We start from the raw sequence: 21,132 nt of genomic DNA, 5'->3' as shown, positions 1-21,132 counted from the left end.
CATGGCCTTGAGTAGGACGGCAGAGTTACTCTACAATCTTTCATCCTTACATGAAAACTCAAAATTAAAGGGGACCTATTATGCAACATCCACTTTTTCAAGACTTTATACATTAATATGTGTCACCTCTGTGTAAAGAGATTATGAAAGTTTGAGGAAAAAATATTCTCTCTCTTTTTGTTGTGACATTCACATAAAAACCTGTTTGAAAATGAGCTGATCAGATTTTGGCCACTTTGTGCAACCATTAGCCAATAACCAACCAAGGTAACACCCGCCCACCTTATCACCTGAATCCCCCCTTAGAACACCATTAGCCGCGTTCACACCGCATACTTTGGAGTACTTAGTCTCTTAAATTTGTGTCAACCACAGACCTTATTTCGAGCTATTTTCCAAAATCCTATGGAGAAGTTGTATTGCTTTTTTGCCGAAGGAACCGGAAGTGGTAAAATGCTAACTTACTTCCGGGTTTTAGGACGCGTCACTGTGGCACTCTATAGTGTTTCTTTTTAATCAGACACTCTGCAGAGGGGCGTGGCCAGCAATTGCTCATTTGCATTTAAAGCTACAGACACAGAATCATCACTTTTGAAACAGGCCTGAAACAGAGGGGTTTATGGCATGCTAAAAGGCACTATTCGTTTGGTATTTAGAGCCAAGCACTTCTGAGACATGTTTTGTATATATCTGAGACCTACAATATAAAGTTGAAAAAGGGACCTTTAAAATAAATGAAGAAAAAGCAGCTAGGTTAAAGTCTTTGGAAGTGAGACTTCCAACATTTCAGACAAATGCATACATATAGGCCTGCACCTATAATGAAAATCCTGCAGCCTAAAGTCCATGCATAATCCCATATGGATATGTTTAGCTCTTTCTTCTCTATTTTCTATTTTAAAGGCTGAATTTCTGGGCCCATGACTTTTGAGCTCATGTTTTTGTTTGTATATTTTGAAGATGTAGATGTTTATGTGTTCATTTTATACTTGAATCCAATTATGCACATTGTTGTAGTTGCAGATGCCAAACCTTACACAGATGAGTCAAAACAGAGACAGCCAATTAAAAATCCTGCCTTCAAAATAAAAGTATTATTATGTATAAACATTTAGGGAAAACGTAGCTATAATTAAATAGGTATGATAAGGGAACGTGCATGTAACGTTTAACAGAGTAAAAAAACAAAAAGATTGTTTGCAGAAAAGTCGTACTGCACTACACTCCCTGTGGATTGATACTTTAAAAATGTTTACAGCAGGTGTTCTCCATCTTGACTTGAAGTAAGAAGCATGTATGTGGCTTAGATTGATTAGTAAAATTGATGGAAAGGTTTAGTGAAAATAAAAATGTTGTTTCTCTATTTTAAATGCAATTAGTTTTACTGAAGTCCAACCAGCATTAAAGCTCCTTCAGCCTCTGTCAAAGATACAAGATGTTAGTGTATCCATTCAAGGGTGATACATTGAAAACTGATGATTTACATTGGCTGTTTATTGGCACTGCTTATTTAGCTGAACCTAAAGTAAAATACTTCATATTTCTTATTCCAATTGGAATCTGCCAAACTTAAAAAATGAAGTGCACTCATTTCCGTTTTTATTTTGAAAGTCTTTAGCAGAAGTACTGTCATGTTTTATAATGAGTGACTTGACAGCGCTGACGGGGCCAAATTCGCGTAAAAGTTGTCCACTCCTCCTCCTCCTCCTCGTGCTTGAGGCTCGTTTGGCTCCTGATATAAAAACAGAGCTGCTCTCTGTCCCCGCTGCTCTCCTCAGTCTCCTCTCAACTAGCAGGCAGTTTGCTCCAAGAGGCCGAAATACAGAGAAAAAAAGCAGGACGATCTCTGGCACATTCCCCAGGATGGAGGTAACTACTCTATGACTCTGGGCGTAGTTGTAGCGTATACTTTAAGGCCACTTGAGCAAATGTATTTAACATGAACTGTTGTTGTGTGCATTCATGTCCACTTGAAATTAAACATTGCAGCATCTCAGTGAGTAACAACATAATGCTTGTTATGGTGCGTGTTATTTCGGCAATGTCTCTGAAGTGCAACCCTTTTGGAAATAATATTATAGAATTTTTTGTAGAGCTGCAAAGATATGTTATATGTTATGCAAACATTTCAAAGTGCTTTTTCAACCTTTCCAACGTGGACTTGTTCTGCTTTTCTCCCTCTTTCTCTGTTTCAACTGAATATCGTTGGGTTGGCAAAAATAACCAGGATGGAAACTTGTTGTTCTTTTCTGACATTTAATGGACCAAACGATATTTCAATATCTCGGAAATCATCTGAACATGAATATATATTCAAAATAATAATTAATTATAATAGTTGCATACCTATATGTCATTGCATATGAATAACAATGCAACTGTAGTTTAGTTTGCTACTTTTAGCATTAAAAACACTCTTAATTATCTTGACAGTATTTACATTATAGCTTTGATTTTTGATACAATAGTTTAACTTATGACACCGAGCAATAATTATATGCTGTATTAAATTATTTAAATGAATGGATAACTGCATGTGATATGATACATTTTCAGCTCTATGAAAGGATGGCTGTACTTATTTTTCCTGAGGGTGTAGCTCTGTTAATAACAAACACACACTTGGGCTCAGTTTGTGTGTTTTTAGGCTTAAAAGTAGCAGTTCTGCGGTAGCTTCTTCATAACAAGTTACCAAAGTGTGAGTTAAGGGAAATGGAGCTGACACACGTCTGTCAAGAGCCAGTGTTTGGGTGTTGTGATTGTAACCAGGTTGAAAATAACCCTTACAGTGACATTTAAAACAAGATAATAAGTGTGGTTAAAATATACATATGTTTAAAAGACTAAAATGTATAATTATAAATATTGTGTTCTATTTTGAAAGTTCATCGTTGAAAAAGGAAGTAGTGTTTGTGAATGAGGAAAATACTGGTCTCTGATTGGTTCAGGGGGGCGGGTTGAGGTTCGCAGGAAGTGAATAGAGAGGCGAAGTCCCTCCCTTTCCGGTGGACCTCATGGGACTTTATTTCTGAAAAATTATTTATTGAAGTCGGCGAGAGAAAAATTATCTTTCGATCCCGTTTGAATTGTGCCATGAATTACACATATGATGTTTGTCAATCTTGAAAAATAATTTCCATGTCAAAAAAGTCACAGTTTGTCATAACACTGTTGAAATATAAGACTATGAAAAATACGCAAAGAAAGACTACAAATCCCAGAGTTGCGTAAGTGATTTCATAACTGATGTCATTGTTTTAACAAGATGCCTGTGTGCTTTGTAACAGGTTGTAATCATACCAGCAATGGGTCTTGCTCGTTCTTTCGCTTCCCGTCTGATGAAAGGACCAGGAGTGGCTGGATCAAGTTAGCTAACTAGCTAGTAGCAAGCACGTTAGTTAGCATTACAGCCTTAGCCTTGTCATTTTTATTAGCTTTAACATGAAGTAACATTAAGTAAAGCAAAATGTTAAACAGTAAGAGTAGTAGTCATATTTCGTGAACCCTTCGAAGAGTACTCTCGCACCGGTGGGATCATTCTATAATACACCGTTTAAGCCCGGATGCCCCCGGGGAGACATGCTAATGTAGGGTGACCAGACGTCCCCGTTTTCCTGGGACAGTCCCCGTTTGTATTGGCCTGTCCCCGGTTGAAACTGTCCCCGGAAATGTCCCCGTTTTTTAATATACGTTAAAAACACATGGCAACGTGAAATAAAACGTTTCATGTCAGGAAAAGCTGGGTAAACAGACTGTGTTCATGCCAGCCCCCACTTCGGAAAACACAGTCAAGCCAGCCCGCACGTTGTATTGCGGTGCGCGAACATCCTATGCATTAGGGTAGAGGCTTGTAAAAACTGCCTTCAAAATAAAAGCGATTACTCGGTCAATAACAAATATAGGACACCCCATCTAATCACTCAGAGAGAATCAGGACAATCTGATGTAGAGTTTCAAAATAAAAGACCTTTGAAGTCTCATATATGAGCTGTCTTCCTTCTGTTTGTATCCAACAGTTCAAATGTTCGAATTACATTCAACCAGAATTGTCCCCCTTTTTTCTTTAACAGTGAAGACAATTGGATATGTTAATGACATATTGACCGCAAAACTCAAAATGTCCCCGGTTTTCATTTTTTAAATCTGGTCACCTTATGCTAATGCTAACGCTACATTAGCATCAGCCATCTTTTCTACTTTTGTGCTATCTGTACAAATGGTTAACATTGAACATTAAAAAGATCAGGCAGTTCAGGGGGAATCGAAGGAAGACATGCATGCTTTGCATGACATTCTTCTGGACGTGTTTCATTGTGGTGATGGTGAGGGTAGTCAAACCCTTTTTTGGCAAGACAGTAGTGACTGCCATTCTGGTGACGTGTGTTGTTGTGCGAGACCAGAGATGTAGTTCATTGAGCGGTTTCACACGAAAAAAGTGTTACTTCACAGTTTTACGACACATTTTTATTTTTTACATGCAAAATTATCTTTTAAATTGACAAACATCATATGTGTAATTCGTGGCACAATTCAAACGGAATCGAAAGATAATCTTTCTCTCCCCATTGACTTCAATACATAATTTTTTCCGAAATAAGGTCCCATGGAGCTCCTCCGGAAAGGGAGGGACTTCGCCTCTCTATAGCAAATAAGTATAGTGTCTCAAGATTATCAACTCGACAGTCTTCATATGGATTATTTTTCTACACGCTGTCTGCAAGGAACTGAATACATTTCTACTCAAAGTTTGTCACAGAGTTATCTACGTGTGTATATTAGCTTGTTAGCAACTGAGTGTTAGCATTCATTAATAAAGTGAATGGACTCTTAGCCACGTTATAGCTAACTCAGCTTGCACTATTGTCTTCAGTTCTCGGTTTTTCGGCATGAAAACCCTGAGGATCTTTATCAGTTTTGCTGCAAGTTGGTGACACAGTGAGGAGTTTTGGACAATACGAGAGAGCACGCCGTCGCTGGACACCTTCCCGCCGCCGTTAATCGCCATCTGAGACTGAGGGATCGGTACAGCTGCAGTTTGGAGTTGAAGATGTTTAGGTATCGCGCTGGTTTTATTGCTCATTTGAGTGAAGACTAGAGGAAAAATAGTTTTGACTTTCAACGCTCTCAAGCATCACATCAGCCCTGCAACGTGAGGGGTTTTATTTCATTTTATTTGCCAGTTTGTGTGTGTGCGCTGAGCGAGTGTGAAATTGATTCAAAGGTGACCTGAAATAGGTTATTATTATAATTTCCAGTTAAAGGGATTATTAATCTGACATTATTGAAGTATACAGTAAATAATTGAGATCTCTATTTCTTAAACTGATTCCAGTGTGATATTTGGTGATTTCCTTTTAATAGAGGTATTTAAACTAATGTGTTTAAGGTAAACATTGTGCTCAACACATTTAAATATACATTTCTATTATATGTCACTCAGCTAAATAGTTCACTGTGTATATGTTATAGTAGAGTAGACATCATATAATACTAGTGAAGTTACAGTATTTAAAGGGACTCAAGATAACACAAAGGCTACATTGGTCAAATATAAACAGGATAACTTAAGAGAAATAAGACAACTATAGGCTACCTTATGTATTCTTCATTGTAAATTAGATTTATTGAGTTAACAAACTCAGGGCCCTTCCCTGATTAGGGAATAACTGGGCTACATGATGAATGTGTGCAGTAAAGGCAATTAGTTGATTTTGTCTTTATTGTAAACCTGGAATTTTTTATTCTGTACAACAATTTCCCACCCTCAGCTAACAAGCCATGCGTTCTCCTCTCAAAGGCTGAACTGTCCTTAACTTGGCCTGAAGCTGAACAAAGTTAGCTTCTTCAGAGCTTAGGTTCAGGTTTGTGGTCTCCTCTCCTCCTTGCAAAACAAACTGTTCCCTCTGACTTTACCATCGTTCTTTCAGTATTTAATGTCATGTGCCAAATAGGAAGAGAAACACCCATGTTTTCCCCACAGCACGTAAGGGAGCACATTAGTAATGTGCCACAGAAATACACTCGCATACTTACACCACTCAACTTTAGGACTCAGATGTGGCTTTGGTCTGTTCAGCTTCAATTTAAAACCATAAAAGAATTTGGACTGCACCCAAATCAGGAAAAGATTAAACTATATGATAAGAAGAAGGAGGGGTGAATTTCCTACAAAATGTTTTGTTTCTGATATAGTTAGTCTGTATGAGTTCAAGTTGTTTGCTCCATTAAGTTTAACAATGAGAGGAAGGCATCAGGGTCAACAATGATTGGTGACTCAAACTTTTTCTTTCCCAGCCCAAATCTCACCAGTTTTTAAGAAAATATATATAAGTCGGTAGCACTGCTGCAATGTACATTTAAACTAAACGATAAGTTGTCTTAAGAATATCACAAAAACATACATTTCTTTCCAGAAATTACAAAACAGTTACTCAATAATAGTCCACTGACATTGTTGTGAACAGAAACTATTTTCTTATAAATGTTAGCTTGCATTCATTGGTGACACCCAAGCAATGCTTATTGAGTCTTGTCACATTCACAAGTTTGGTGAAATCTGTCACCTGGTTGAGTTTTCCGCTAATATTTAGCTTTCAGTCTGAGAATGTCCATACCAGTAACAATCTGACACCTGCAATGTATGCAAAATGGATGAGCTCTGCAGATGTAAGCTGTTTGGAGTGAGACACTTTTGTCTACTGCAGTTTGAGATGGATAGGTATTTTTGCCTGCTGCATTCTGCCTAAAGCACATGCGAACAAGCACTAAACTAGTCTGTAAAGTCAGTCTCACATTCCCCGTCTTCAAAATTGCCTCAGCTTTGACCTCTGGTGACATCACATATTAGTTTAAATTCTGCTGAGTTTCTAATTTCAGAAATTAGCTATTTGTGTTCAAATGAATTTACAGCTGCCTTAGGCGTGCCTTAAAGCAGATTGACGCATGGAAATTCTAAAATGTTGTGTTTCCTGTGTTGCAACAAAAAGCTATTTAGATGACGAACTGGAAAGTTTAAATACTGTAATGTACATGTATGTATGTGTGTGTATGCTCATTTGTTCTGTAAGGGTGTGAGGGTTGTGGGTTTAGGGGTGGTGGTTTTCCTTTGATGGAAAAACAACACCGCAGCTAGAGGAGTGAGTATTTGGGATCTCCTTGCCAACCATATGGTGTGCACATTTATTATGTAATCCATAGTAAAGTTAAGAGACCAATAACAGAGGGACTCAGTCTCTACCAGCCAGGCGTTTGCGAATGAGGCAGTCTTTTCCAAATTTAAAATATGTAATTTACCTAGAGTCCCACTATTAATATTATTGTTAATGCTTCTATCCCCTCTACTTATAAGCTCTTACTTGCGTTACAGTCAATACCACTAAAACCAGTATATAGGAAAGTGTCAAAGTAAATAAAAAGTTTACTTTTAAAGCTTTGTGTTGCTAAAATAAGGGTTATAACAAAACATGGTATGGATATGACGATTCAATGGTCTACGATCCAAAAACATTGAAGCAAAGTGAACATGATGATATTTTGAAATTCCCATGGCACCACTGTCACCAGTCGCATCTTCTTCCTAAATATTCCATGCTTAAACATGAGATATTTAGCACTCTGAAGTGAATAAAAGGTCAGTTTTAAATATTTAAAAAATAAATGGATTGTTTTTTTAGCAAAGTTATAAAAGTGAAAAATCATATTTTAGTTGCTTTTTGTGAGACGGGTTAAATGTTCTCTCCTGAATTTAATTCAAACCATGTCGCAGATTTAGTGTTTGTTTGTGTATTCCCATCCTTATAGACATCACCAGTGAGGGACGGATGCAGTCTGAGGTGTCTGCTGAAGCTCTATCTATATTAAGCTGTATGTGTTTCAGGGCAGTATGAATGGTTCACTCTGTCCCTAACATAAAACAGACACCTAAGTGACCGTGAAGCTCAGTGGAATGTAAAGCATCAGCATCAAGGAAAGCCCACGAAACTCAAGCCCGTTCTCGAAGTCACGGTACAGTTATGGTTGGATCTGTGCTCAGTAGAGGCTGTATAGAATGTATTTAATGTTATCTGATTTGACAGATAATGCAGCTCTGAGCCATGATAAGATTGGCTGGATAGACAGTGATGATAGGACAACCAGCATCTCATGTGACTTCGAAAACTCAGATTCCCCTGATGCTTCCTGTTGTGGCTTGTTTAATCAGAATATCCTGCGAACAACTTTGCTCTTATCTGATATTTGTCTTTTGATCTTGTTTCCTGTCTTTTCACATATCTACTGAAAAAATATGTCCCTTTTGAAATCAGCACTTTACAATGCTTGTTATTTCTAAATCAATTGAACAAGAAAGGCAAACAAAAAGAGATGCATAGTTTCTGCAGAATATTCATATTTCTCTCGTAGTTACTTCTGTTTGTCTGCACTGTTTCACAAGATATTTAGTTTCCCAGGTTACGGTACCAGGTTCAAAACTAAAACTAGTTTGGGGAATTATCAAATGTTGCTTTCATCGGAAAACATAACTTAGTTTCTTTAAGAAATACTGAGGTGATATTAATTTATTTGGAACTCATTAGACATTAAAATATATCCCCAGTTAGCAATGGTAATATGTTGAATTGCATTAATAAAAGATAAAGAAAGGACCTACGTTCAATGTAAACACTGCACATTTCAAAACATTCAAAATACGGCTTTGCAAATGTTTTATCATTTTGGAGATTAATTAAACATATTTCAATGAGCCTCAGGGATACATATAATTAAATTAAGTAAAACAAAACTGCTTATAGTTCACAATTAAGATTCATACTGGTAACAAACATTTGTCTCTGTATTGCTGCATACTCTGAATGACATGTGAGACATTGGAACTTTCCAACAGACTCTCACAAACAATATATATATATATATATATATATATATATAAGTTTTTTAAACTTGGAAAGCTCAGTATTTTTTGGAGATTGCAGTGTACACAGATGCAGATGAAGTATTAAACTAGTTTATAGTAAATGTGTGATTCCCTGAGGTTATTCTAAAATATCAAACTTTTTTGTAGTTTTTTTTAATTTATTTTACTCTTTGGTATGTTGCCTGTATTTATCTCCCTGCGTGGAAACTTGGCTGGTTGGAGGATTAGTGCATCTGTACGACGAATAAAATGGTTCATAAAACCTAATACATAATTCCGGTTTTGCCTTTTATTGCGGAGCCATTTATGTTATTTTCTTAAACATTTTTATGATTTGTCGCCATTATAGGCATTCCCACTATATGTGAAGTGAGTTTTTCTCTGAGTCCTGCTATCAAGAACAAGGGGCCGGCCCCTCTGAGCTTCAGTCTGCAGCAGTGTGGGGCAAAGAGATAGCCTGGGTGGGAGAACTGATAGCGAGGATCTGTAAAAGAAAAACACACATGCTGTTGGCTTCAAGGAACTTATGTCATGGATGGACTCATGTAAAATGAAGCAGCCTGCGTCAGGCTTTAAGCTGCCTCAGACATCTGCAGATTGTCAAACAAGTTGAATTTAGTCAGTTTAAGTCTACAGAGGGCCAATATGTGCAGACAAGGTAGAAACTCTGAAGGAACATAATCATGATCTTTATAACCAGTTTCCAAATCTCCCTGCAGAACTGTTACCCATACCGCCTGCACCCCCCCTCAAACCACCCTCTTCTAAATGTGGCATTGAGCCATGCTCTTTATTTCCTTTTTTGGCAGAAAGTAGTGCAAACACATTAAGTGCTGCATGCTGCTTGTACTTTATAGGTGACATTCTTTCAAACCCTCTTTATGCAGACAAAATCATCCATGTTATCAGCAAAATGCATTTTTATCAAAAATAAAACAAATCGTTGTGGTCCATTTTTAGAGTGTTTTTACATATTTGTAAACTATGCAATGTCCGAAACCTGCCATGAATGAATGGATGCCAAAGCCTGTGGCGATGGATCTTGTAGGGAAGGTGCGAGGCTTTACTGAATGAAGTCATCCCATGTCGTTGATACTCTGCCTCTACGTCAACAATCTGATCCACTGTCCAGATGGTTTTTTTCTTTGTGATTGCTGGATCAGAGTGGATGAGAATACCCGAGTAGAATCCCCAACAGATGCTTGTATCAATGTTTTCTTGCTTACGTTCGAAGATTTGGAGGACGTAATGTCTGCTGTGGGCTGTTTACATTTTCTGATATCTTTTCTCACCCATCATTCATTCTCCATTACCTTACCCTTTTTATTGCACAATAGTTCAGCCACGGTAGATATCTCGTTGAAATATCAGGATGCCTGGCTCCTCATCTGTTCTCTTCTCTTCATAATTTGCCTGTCAAATTGCAAAAAGCATATCTACAACACCTCTTGTGTTATTGTAACACATTGTTCATTGTGTTATTAGGCAAATTTCTATGCTCTGGTGATCTGGATTTATGTTTCTTCTCTCTAGATGCTTATTATTTTTATACCATATTTCACCCTACATTAATAGTCTGCAGCACCTCCCATTTACCTTGAGGCAGGGGCTGTAATGCCTCGTAGATTAGAGAGTACATTTACCTCATTCCTCTGATTGAAGGTCTTTCTACTTCCACACAACACATTTATATAAATATATAAATGCAGTGCCAGTGAGGGCAGTGGAAAAGTGAGATATTCAGATGAGGTCCAGTCCAAAAACACATCATGTTTTCCTGGAAAGGAAGCGAGCGAGAAGGTGCCTCTCTGCTCTCTTACCTCATAACAAGTGTAGGCAGAAGGGAGCTGCTCTCCGATGGTTTTCCCCCTGGCAGAACACGGCGACTTGTGAAAACAAAGTCTGCAGACTCGAACTGAAGCCATTACGCTTGGTTATCTTATTGAACACGCACTGGCTCAACAGCTGCTTTGGTGTGCTTTATTTATCTGCACTTTGACAGATTCCTACTGTGTGGGGCTCAACAGCAAGAGCTTATGTGGATTGAGACTTCCTAGTGAAGGGGTAGAGATCCTGACTTCATCTTTATCAATTCCATAGCAGACGACACGGTCTCTTGCTCTCTGATCACCGTTGTTGTATCAAGCAGATATGTTAGGACTTACCGAGACTATCTATCATGTGCTTCTTCTCCTTGCCTCTGGAAACAGGAATGGACAATAGCAGGCTTTGTGTGTTTCTGTTAGTCTCTGTTGTCCTTCCACATCTGCCGGTCATACAGTAAACCTCGTGTCTCCATCCACAGCCTGGAAATTAAGACGCTGGTTGCTTGGGGATTAACCTTTACTTATCCAAACACAGCTCACTGAGGATGCACACACTTTTCCCTGCAACTCTGCTTCACATTTACGCTGAACTTTTACCACAGTCTTCTTTAGAGGCTTTAAGGCTCATGTGTACTTATGTGTGAGCCATATTGGAGGTCATCTTTTTTATTAACCAACAAAACGGGTTATTAATAATAAAAACATTGTCATTTATTAAGAGTGGGTGGTATGGACATACTGTGTATACCATAAAATGGTAGACATGTGTTTTCCAGACATCTACCCATTTAGTTTAAATGCATTAGTTAGAAGAAGTGAGTATGAAACCAAATACATCTGACTTAAATGGGACTGCATGAATTGTGTGAGTTAAATTTAATTATATTTTTGGTGTTGTTGAATTCATAAATACTTTTCTCAGTTTTTAAAATCTTGGTTTACTAGGAAAGTATGCAAGAAAAACAATGTTTCCTTCAAGAATCCTATGTAACACGGGTTGAGTAATTGATGCATACATGGTCAATCTGTGGGTGAATTAATCCTTTAACATGTGTCACTATAATGTTGTGGAAGGCATTGTAGCCAATTTGAATGGTTATGGAACTTATTTATGGTAGTATTTTGGTTTTCAAAAGTAAAGCATCATAGTACCAAACAACCCTGATTTGTCACGTTTGGGGATAGACTTTCTCATGTGATTAAAGCAGCATTTTCTGTGGCATGATTTAAGAGCAAATAATTCATTGCTGTATGCCACAGTGTCTTTTTTGATACCACCACTTTAGGGACATCAAAGACAGCCAGTCAGCAGTACCTCAACAGTATCAATGCACACTTGAGTGTTCACAGTGGGGCCAATGTACTGCACTATAAATGAAGTGTCATCCGTGAGTGAACCACACTATTTCTTTCCAAAATGGCCTGGCGATTCAAACTAGTTCTTTACTATCGTCCAAGCAACCACTGTTCCCTTGAATACCAGTGTTTCTACAAGCATGCACTTTTTCTGTCATGCTTTATGCATTATATAAAGTAAAAGCGTCTTAAATAACAGTGCATTAACTCTTTACTGTATGTGTTACTTTAAAACTTGCTACATCTGAGGATTTGTTTCCATGAAAGTCAGAGTTCAGAAATAGCTTGTTTTTGTTTAGTGTCGACACAGACCTATTTTATTTTTTTACTTGAAACACATGGAAAAGGCACTACTCTAAGAAGACTTACAAAAAGAAAATGTTCCTTGTTTAGACATGCTCAACTGCTCTGTATGCTAGATTACAGCATGTTTCAGATGTGGTGTAGCATATCCAGGCAGGGACCCTCTCTGAGGAGCTGAGGGGTTACAGAGCTGCGATCCAGGCTGCTTGCACAGCTCTGGGGCTTTTTCCCAGGCCTCGAGCCCCAGAAATAGTCTGCCCTGCTCTCCTGCAGTGAACCAAAGTTTCCCACTCTTCCACAGAACTAGGGTCCCAGCTGAGTTAAACATGCACAACACTGATAACCAACAGAGGGCCCTTTGTTTTCTCTAAGTAATGTCCCTTTTATCATCTTAGTGAAATCATTTAAGTTTAACAAAGACATTGATATTTTTTAATATAGCAGATAAAGCAGTAACAAAACAAAAAAACGCCAAGCTAGAATGTAGTTCTGAAGAAACAGTGGATGTGTTGATGCCTGTTATACATTCCACCATTTTAAATACACTTTCATTTCTCACCTTGTATTCTGTATGCATGGTCAGTGAATTTGAGAAGCAGTGATGTATTTGCATTGAGTCTGACATTATTTTAATTCTCTATGAAGAAGCTAATTAAAGATAAGAGCTGGCTTTGAAACGGACACATGGAAGGATCTGAAAGGACTTCTTCTTAAACTACAAAGTTGTTGAATTTGTAATGCTAACAAAAACGTTCACATCTTCATATAGCTCTGGCACTTTTGCAAGTATGATAATTTCTAAAATCATAAAAATATCTAAAATGTCATTTTGGCTAGGGCTGCTCAATTAATCGTATTTTAATCGCTAATACGATTTTGGCTTTCAACGATTATGAAAACAACATAAGCGAAATAAAACTATTATTTTAATTTTTTTATTATTTTTAAATATGTTTTTGTATTGGTTTTTCAGTTGAATTATACTTAAAGTTCAGGGTAATCAACTGTTAAAAACATACTGTTCAATTTTTTTTTTCAATAAATGGATGTTTTCAAAGTAAATGGATAATCGTTTTTAATAATGGTTTTTAAAAAAGTGAGAAAAAAATGGAATAGTGCAATACGAATCTATATACAAGTTAACATATGAAGAGAGAAAGCAATGGTGAATGTTAGAGGGAGATGTTAGACATTGCTCTTGTCTGTCTTTTAAATAACGTTTCAGAAAATGTGAAACCTTCATTTGCCTGCACGGTTGTGACTACAGTAGGTATTTTGCTCTTTAGGAGGAATTTGTTTTTAGACGACAGGAAAGAGTTAAACAATTAGAGGTTACAAAATAATGGTGTGGAGGGTGGGTGGTCCCTGGTGATTACTATTTATCACGGATGAGAAGGGAGAACTCAGGAAAAGGGTTGGGATGTGGATAAGGACTGAGACGCACTGCAGGGCTAGCTGATGCTGTAATACATTTGGGTGGGGGTAGCAAGGTGGTGAGGTCATGTTGAGAACAAGGGAAGAAAAGGAAAATAAAGCCTTGTGATTAAAATATGGAATGCCTGTATCTGGGAATCTTGGGAGATTCATGTTTCCATGGGCAACAGTGCAGAGGGAGGAGTGCACACACAGGAAATGTGACAGAATTACCAGCTGTGAGTAGACGCACAAGCTTTTTAGCGGTCAATAAAAGTAGAATGAAAATGAAATGCAGCACTGAACCCAGAAAGGGAAAAGGTGGAGCACCATACGCAGTGACTGTACTATACTACTCATTAAATAACAGCGACATGATGCAAGAGAATTAGCACAGTCCAAACACTTGGCAGACATTTGGCGAGAACTGGAAAAAACAGAATAAAACTGAGTGTTGTTTTCAGAGCTCACATCTGTGTGTATTACAGCCTTCAGCTTACTTATCACTAAGGCCACAGATATGTGAAGTGGGTGAATAGTCATTAAAGGGCAGCACGGAGGGGGGGAGTTTGGCAATCAGCTTGGGAATAGTGGGAGAGACCAAAGTAAAGGGGCCAAGAAGTGATAACAGTGTGAGGCTTCGAGTACAGGATCCTCCTGTCACAGGCTGCAGGGTGATGTTGAACAGCTGTGCAGAGAGGGGCTCACTTCCTGTTTCCAAACCCAAAAGAGACACTCTTAAGCAGAAGACATGAGTTCCTCCAAGGACAGCATTGAACCGAAGTTGTTTTTTGTTGGTTCCATTTTCCCCTTCCTCTCTGCTATGTTTCTCAACCCGTCTGCTTTTTCCTTTTAAAAAGAGGGAAGTGAAAACGTGTTCTTTATCTTAAAACATCTTATATGGCTTCAAAATCTGCAAGTCTAAAGGTTGGGTAGGTCATTTTGGAGAAACCAGCTCGAGTGCGCTAGAATTTGAAAATACACAGCCAGAAGAAATCTGCTACTTCCTTACAGAGCCCCTCCTCCAACACACATGAACGCGCACATGACCAATGAGGGCACGAGATAAGTTTGTGCACAGATGGAAGGCTGACAGGCAGGTAGGCCATCCAGTTATTTTAGCCGGGCCGGCTCAGATGATTGGTCGTGCTTTTTACAGCGCTACAGCTTCCACAGATGACATTTTTTTATGGATTTTTTTCTCAAAGCACTTAAGATATTAATTGCTATCGGGATGTTAAGAGCATTCCATGGAATATAACAAAAAGTGTATCTCGAGCCAGTTTCTCAAAATTACCTACCCCACCTTTAATGTGAATGTATTGTCATAAAATGCACTTCCCCTAAGTACCATAATTCAATTTTTTTTCCAATAAGATTCTCCAGTTTTAAATGTGCAAAGCAACATAATATGTTTGATAAAAATGATTTTATTTTCCAAAAGGATTCTCCATCCAAGCCCTCTGTGGCTGAGCTGGCTGGAATGTTCAAAGGTCACATTTTACCAATGCCCGGCTCAAAGGGCGAGGTAACTTTTGTATACATACTTATAGATTAATTAGTGAAGACATAATGGATTGATAGTGATATTATATTGTATTTACATCCCTTCTGCTTCCTGTTTGCAGTTGCGATTTCGAAGAACGCCACCTTGCTCGCTAAAGCTGCAAAAACAAAAAGATGACAATGAAGAATCAGACGTAAGTAATTTTCGTCCTTTTCTGACACATAACGCTACAAACTGGTCTTCTGTATACACAAAGGCAGGGTCCAGGAAACAGGCTTGGATCTGTTTATTGTTTTTCATTGTGATTATATAGTAGTATTCGTTTATTAGTCCCCGAGGGGAAAATGGGTTACAGCACATCACAAAGGCATTTAAAAAGATAAGACAATACATCACTAACAACAACATAGACACAGATAAAAACAAACAGACATAAGAAAACCAGATATCGGCAGACATGACAAGGGGCCTAGGCCCTCATTTGCGAAATAGGGGGGACAGACCCAGACCAGCTGGGTAAACAGTGCGTCCTAGCCATCATTGATTCAGGAGTTTGATGGCTTGTGGGACGAAAGACAGCCTAGATCTGTTCTTTTTGAAATAAGGGGCACGATATCTCCGCCCGGATGGCAACAGTTCAAAGTAAGAGGCAAGAGGGTGCCTCTGGTCACTCACAATATTGTGTGCCAATTTTAAAACTCTGTCCTTATATATAAGCATTCTATATTAGCAAATGAGATTCCTGTCAATTTACTGGACAATGTTATGGCCCTCCTGACTGACTTTTTCTGTGCCTCAGTGGCCCTCCCGAACCAGCACATAATGCCGAAGGAGAGCACACTTTCGATAAAAGCATGATAAAACATCTTAACCATTCTGTTGCCGACATTAAAAAACAATCATTTACGTAAAAAAAACATTCTTTGTTGAGACTTGGCATTTACTTTCTCAGACCAAACATCCCATCTGAGCTTGTGGTCAAGCACGACACCAAAATACTTGTACTCAGTGACGCATTGAATGGGCTCGCTATTTAATAAAAGAGTAGGGTTTGGCCATTGTGCTATTCTAAAATCAATTTCCATCTCCTTTGTTTTTGAGGTGTTTAGAAGCAGGTTTGACTTCTCACACCAGTTAATAAAGAAGTCAAGGACAGGCCCATGCTCCTCTTCCTCATCAAATAGGAGGCTGACCAGGGCCGTATCATCTGCATACTTAATAAAGTGCCTATTGGGAAAAGTGCTGATGCAGGAGTTGGTGTATAAAATAAATAAAAGAGAGGATAAGACACATCCCTGGGGTGAGCCTATCCAGGTAGTTATTGTGTCAGAAAGTGCCATGCCTATTTTGACCTGCTGAGATCTACAGCTGAGGAAGTCAAACATCCAGGAGATCAGACCAGGTTCAAGTGAGAATTCTTCAGTTAAAATATTTGCTAAAATACTTGGCTTAATGGTGTTAAAAGCCGATGAGAAATCGGCAAATAGAATCTTTACATGGGCTTTTGGCGTCTCGAGGTGAGTGTGCAGAAGATGCAAGAGGGTTGCGATAGCATCTTCCACCCCTCTAGAGGCCTGATAAGCAAATTGCATGGGATCTAAGAGGTTGTGATTATATTTCAACAGTAGACAGTGTATTGTGGCAAAATCGACAATTGATCCATTTGTTCTTCACTGGGAAGGTGTTTGTTCACATTACATTGTTACTTGTGTTAGACACTTTTACCCAAAACTATTCACTCAATACTGTGGGCAATCTCCATTGGATCAGTTTGGGTTAAAGTTTCTTGCCCAAGGACACGGTGACATGCAGTGGCTGTCAAGGTGGAATTGAACCGGTGCTCCCCTGATCTGAGTCAGAGCCTCAGTGGGTTAGTGCTGCTCTCGTTCAAACTACAACAACCTATCTTTCTTTCACACAAACCAGAGCTCAAGACACAGTAGTAGTGCAACAATATATACATAACAAGCATGTAATGTAATAGTTGATTAATTAATTAAATCTATAATATTCAATTTAATCTATAATATTCAGACTTAATGTGGTGAATGTGCTTGCTAGTCAGGGTGAGCTTTCCGTGTTTAAAAGGGGGGTTCTGATGTTTTTGTGATTTTTGTCTTTTCATTATTTGTCTGACTGGTTTCTTGCAGAAAGCTGTCATCTCACCAAATCCCTTTAATGTCAAGACCAAGAACTCCTCCATTATTGAGAAACTTCAGGTAGGTGCATCCTACATTTAAATATTTTGCGAGAGAAATAGGAACCAAACAATTTCTCACCAAGACTCAGTCTTACATGTTATTATATAGGATGTAATATACAGGCAGAAGTAGTCAAGCGTATGTATAATTGGGACACTTTGATAATGTAAAGCATTACTGCCCCCCACTGTTCAGTTGACACTGGTGCCTGAGCTCATCGCATGCTGAGAAAAGGGGAAGGGTTTGTCCTGGATGCCACAATCGGCTCAGATAAATGAGCTAATGGGATCACAGGCCACCCAGCCTCTAGTGAGGCTCCAACTTCTCTTTCCTTTTCCACCACCATCGTTCCATTAGTTAGCAATTCACACGGTGGGCAGCCATGGGACAAAAGGGCTGCCGCTTCTCCCTCTTCCTCTTCTCCCCAGTGGAGGTAGGATACTCTAATCTAAATTTAAACAATGTTTTGGAGACTAATTTGATTTCTTATGTACTTTAGTTCTTAGTGTGAATATGACAGGTGTTGTTTGTAACACCTAAAAGAGAATTACAGGATGTATGTAGAGCAGGTGAGTTTACAAAATAGGATGGTGACAGGTGCAAGCTGAGGAAAGTCCTATTTGCACATCCGTTTACTCGTTTTTTTTTAACAAAAAGCTAGACATTTTAAGGTGTAATTAATATATTTTAATAATATATCCATGTTTGAATTAACATGGCATGGATTGATATTCCCTTTACTTATTTGTTATATTTCAAAATAGAATTACTATATTGTAGAATGTATGGCTCGCTCTCTAAAAACATGTGACTTTGAAAAGTGATGTTTAAATTTACATTACACTGTTTTACAATTTAGTCTTATTAAAAAAACAATCTTCTAAAGAGAGTATAGTGTCCATGCTTCAGGATCTTCTTTTTCTCGTAGGCAAATCTTGCCCTGTCGCCCACTGCTCTGCTGCCTTCACCCAAGAGTCCTGAGGTGAGGCTGCAGCCCACCCCGTTGTCCCCCGTTGTCCCCTACAGCCCGCTGACCTCACATCTGTCCAGTGAAGAGGAGGATCCCATCAGCTTCGACAGCCCTCCTGAAGGCATCCCGCTGCCCAACTTCAACAAGGTAAACAGGATGAATAGATCTGAGCTATCTGTTGCAACGTTTCCTAATAATGCACTTGAATTGTTGTGATATGTGTCGTGTTGAAGAGCACCATATATCATCATTTCTAAGCTTTGTTTTGAGTTGGTAGTAGTCTAATGTCATATTTGCATTTTTTTTTTTTTGGTGCAAATTGAAACTCCTGGGCCATTAAATGAAAAACACAAGCCGCTGCCATATTTAGGCCCCTTATGTGCTTCTCACGCTATCCACCGACAGAGGTGTCGTCACAACCGGACACATGGTCCCATTCCTCGTTGACGTATTTCTCAGCGTGTGCTCTGCATCTTGTCTTCAAGCAGTCCTTGGATAAGCCGGACCAAGATACCCCTGTAGTGCATGAGTGCTGCTGCGATGGGGGATTGAAGATGTAATCCCCTTAGCCTAGTTAGAGTCCCTAGGTACCATTTTGTGCGGCGCTCTCACGCATATGGTGCCACTGACAGAAATAATTTGATGATATAAATACATTGATGTTGAATATAGATTCCTAGCAGTGTCAAAGTTATCAAAAGTTTTTGTTATGCTAAACTGTTGTTTCCACACAGACTCGTGCAAGATTATCATTCAAAAGACGCCCACCCACAAGACAGCACAGAAGGTCAACTGGAGAGGAAATAGGAGCCATCGGGGGTGCTCAGTCCCCATGTGAACTCTATGGCCCAAAAGTAAATGGGGACCACGTTGTTGAACATGGACAGCCAGCAAGTCTGAATGAAGCTGAAGAGAAGGACAAGGACTGTGAACAAACAGAGGATGAGGTAGCACGGAGTGACCCAGATTACATGGGACATCCAGAGGAAGAGCAGGAAGCAGAACAAACCCAGAACGTGGAGGTCATGGAGGAGGAAGAGCAGCCTTCAGAGCCTAGCACTTCCATGCAGATAGAGGGCGAGGTTGAGACCGAGGAGATGCCTCAGGAAGAGCACTAAGGAAGCTAAACTTGGTGTCAACTATGAAAAAGAAAATTAACAAATTATGTTTTGCTTTGATTAAGAAATCTCCTAAAATACTCCAAGATCATTTGTTTAAATGACTTGGTACCTGCTCTTCATAAGTCCCTCTGTCGCCCTCTCCTGGCCGTCTCTCAGAACAGGTCTACAAACACTGGAGAGTTATGAGAAGCAGCTATTCCCTGCATTTGGAAATCAGCATCAAGGTTGATGTAGCATCCATTATCACGCAAGAGGGATGTTGTGTCATATCGAATCAAGTCTTCATGAGAAGATTCCTATTTTTTCGAGAAATTGCTTTTTCTTCTTTGCAAATCAAAGACATTGTTAAGAGTGCAATTACATGTCAGAAGTATCTGTCATGTACAAAGGACTTTGGAAATGCTGAATGCTGATATCCAAAAAGCTAAATATTATTAGACTACATACAGATATATATATATATATATATATATATATATTAGCAGATATATGAAATGTTTTCTCGTACCAAATCACTTAAGGTTGAAATGATGTACAATGCTAATCTAGTTTTCCTTTGATATATGTGCTTGTCTTTCATTTTGTATTCTACAAAAAATGACAGTGCTACTGCGAAGAGGCTTGGGTCCTCTGCAATTGTGCACAGCAATGTTAAGAAAATAAAACTTCCTTTCTCTGGAAGGATGACATTGCATGTGTTTGGAGGACTATTGGGGTTGAAATGAGTCAAATTCTCCTTATTGAAGTGAAAATCTGTCATTTTCATCTCCTGGGAGATTATTATTTTAAAAAGTTAAGATGTTAGTTAATACAGGTTGCTGAAGCTGATAGTGGATAGCATTGTTTAAGCTGCTGCATCCCTATATGGAACACCCAAATGCGAATCAACACTTTCCCTGGGCGAACATCGCAGAGCTGTGTCTGGGTGTTAGGACTGGCTGTTTTACACAGCTCTAGATTAACAGCCTTATTGCACCTGTTATGGTTGGACACATAACACCCTGATATATTTATTTGTATTGAAGTCACATCATTATCTGCTGTAGATCTGCCCATTTTTAATCTGAGCCGAGGTCTAATAAGAAGATTAGACTAATCTATTGGCAATTACTCATGTGACATATTTTTGAAGAAATCTCAGTAGGGTGAGTTGCCCTAATGTGGGACACGCCCTAATGTGGGACACCTAAGCTCAAATGGGCGTAGGTGTAGGGTAGGTGTAGGGTGTAAAAACCTTCAAACAGGAAGTACCCTGTGTGAAGACCACCCAAAGGTCAGCAACATAGTGTTTTGACAAATATAATGTTAAGGTTTTAAATTTCGTATAAATAAAACAATCTTGCAAGTTTTTATCAGGATGGGTTTATAATATGTTTGTTCATCAGAACATATTATAATATGGTGTAAATATACTACGCAAAGTGGGACAGTATGATTAGCCTAATGTGGGACAGTTCTAAAAAGGGCATGGATTGTGCAAGCGCAATGGTTATTTACAGGGTTTTAGTCTTCTAATGCATTATT

The 21,132-nt window shown here is 38.7% G+C and overlaps 1 protein-coding gene and 1 long non-coding RNA gene across 5 annotated transcripts; one reads left to right on the top strand and one right to left on the bottom strand.

The window, feature by feature from the left end:
* The first annotated feature begins 1,716 nt into the window (after positions 1-1,716).
* On the top strand, positions 1,717-20,300 carry LOC307036725 (capZ-interacting protein). Of its 4 annotated transcripts, XM_079677294.1 has the most exons (7): positions 1,729-1,869; positions 4,871-5,149; positions 15,254-15,337; positions 15,438-15,509; positions 17,467-17,535; positions 18,446-18,634; positions 19,222-20,300. In XM_079677294.1, exons 3-7 carry the CDS (start codon positions 15,293-15,295, stop codon positions 19,603-19,605), a joined length of 759 nt encoding a protein of 252 aa, XP_079533420.1. In that variant the 5' UTR covers positions 1,729-1,869; positions 4,871-5,149; positions 15,254-15,292; the 3' UTR covers positions 19,606-20,300. The 4 variants fall into 4 exon arrangements, with proteins under 4 accessions (XP_079533418.1, XP_079533420.1, XP_079533421.1 ...); XM_079677292.1 differs by lacking the exon at positions 4,871-5,149 and having other exon boundaries at positions 1,717-1,869; XM_079677293.1 differs by lacking the exon at positions 1,729-1,869 and having other exon boundaries at positions 4,675-5,149.
* LOC307036726 lies at positions 8,979-15,244 on the bottom strand. Its single transcript, XR_013807429.1, has 3 exons — positions 10,732-15,244; positions 10,230-10,324; positions 8,979-9,395 (listed from the first exon to the last, which is right to left on the bottom strand). It is a non-coding gene; the product is annotated as an uncharacterized lncRNA (long non-coding RNA).
* Positions 20,301-21,132: the final 832 nt, after the last annotated feature.

This window comes from Notothenia rossii, assembly GCF_949606895.1.
Source record: "Notothenia rossii genome assembly, chromosome: 4".
In the NCBI taxonomy this organism is placed as follows: domain Eukaryota; kingdom Metazoa; phylum Chordata; class Actinopteri; order Perciformes; family Nototheniidae; genus Notothenia; species Notothenia rossii.
The sequence above is the reverse complement of the archived record's forward strand: the minus strand, read 5'-3'. Positions and strand labels throughout refer to the sequence as shown.

Excerpts from the sequence above, each read along its gene's own strand:
- LOC307036725 (XM_079677292.1), top strand. Across the intron at positions 15,338-15,437 it reads TGCCCGGCTCAAAGGGCGAG|TTGCGATTTCGAAGAACGCC; the intron begins GTAACTTTTGTA and ends TCCTGTTTGCAG. Across the intron at positions 17,536-18,445 it reads CCATTATTGAGAAACTTCAG|GCAAATCTTGCCCTGTCGCC; the intron begins GTAGGTGCATCC and ends TTTTTCTCGTAG.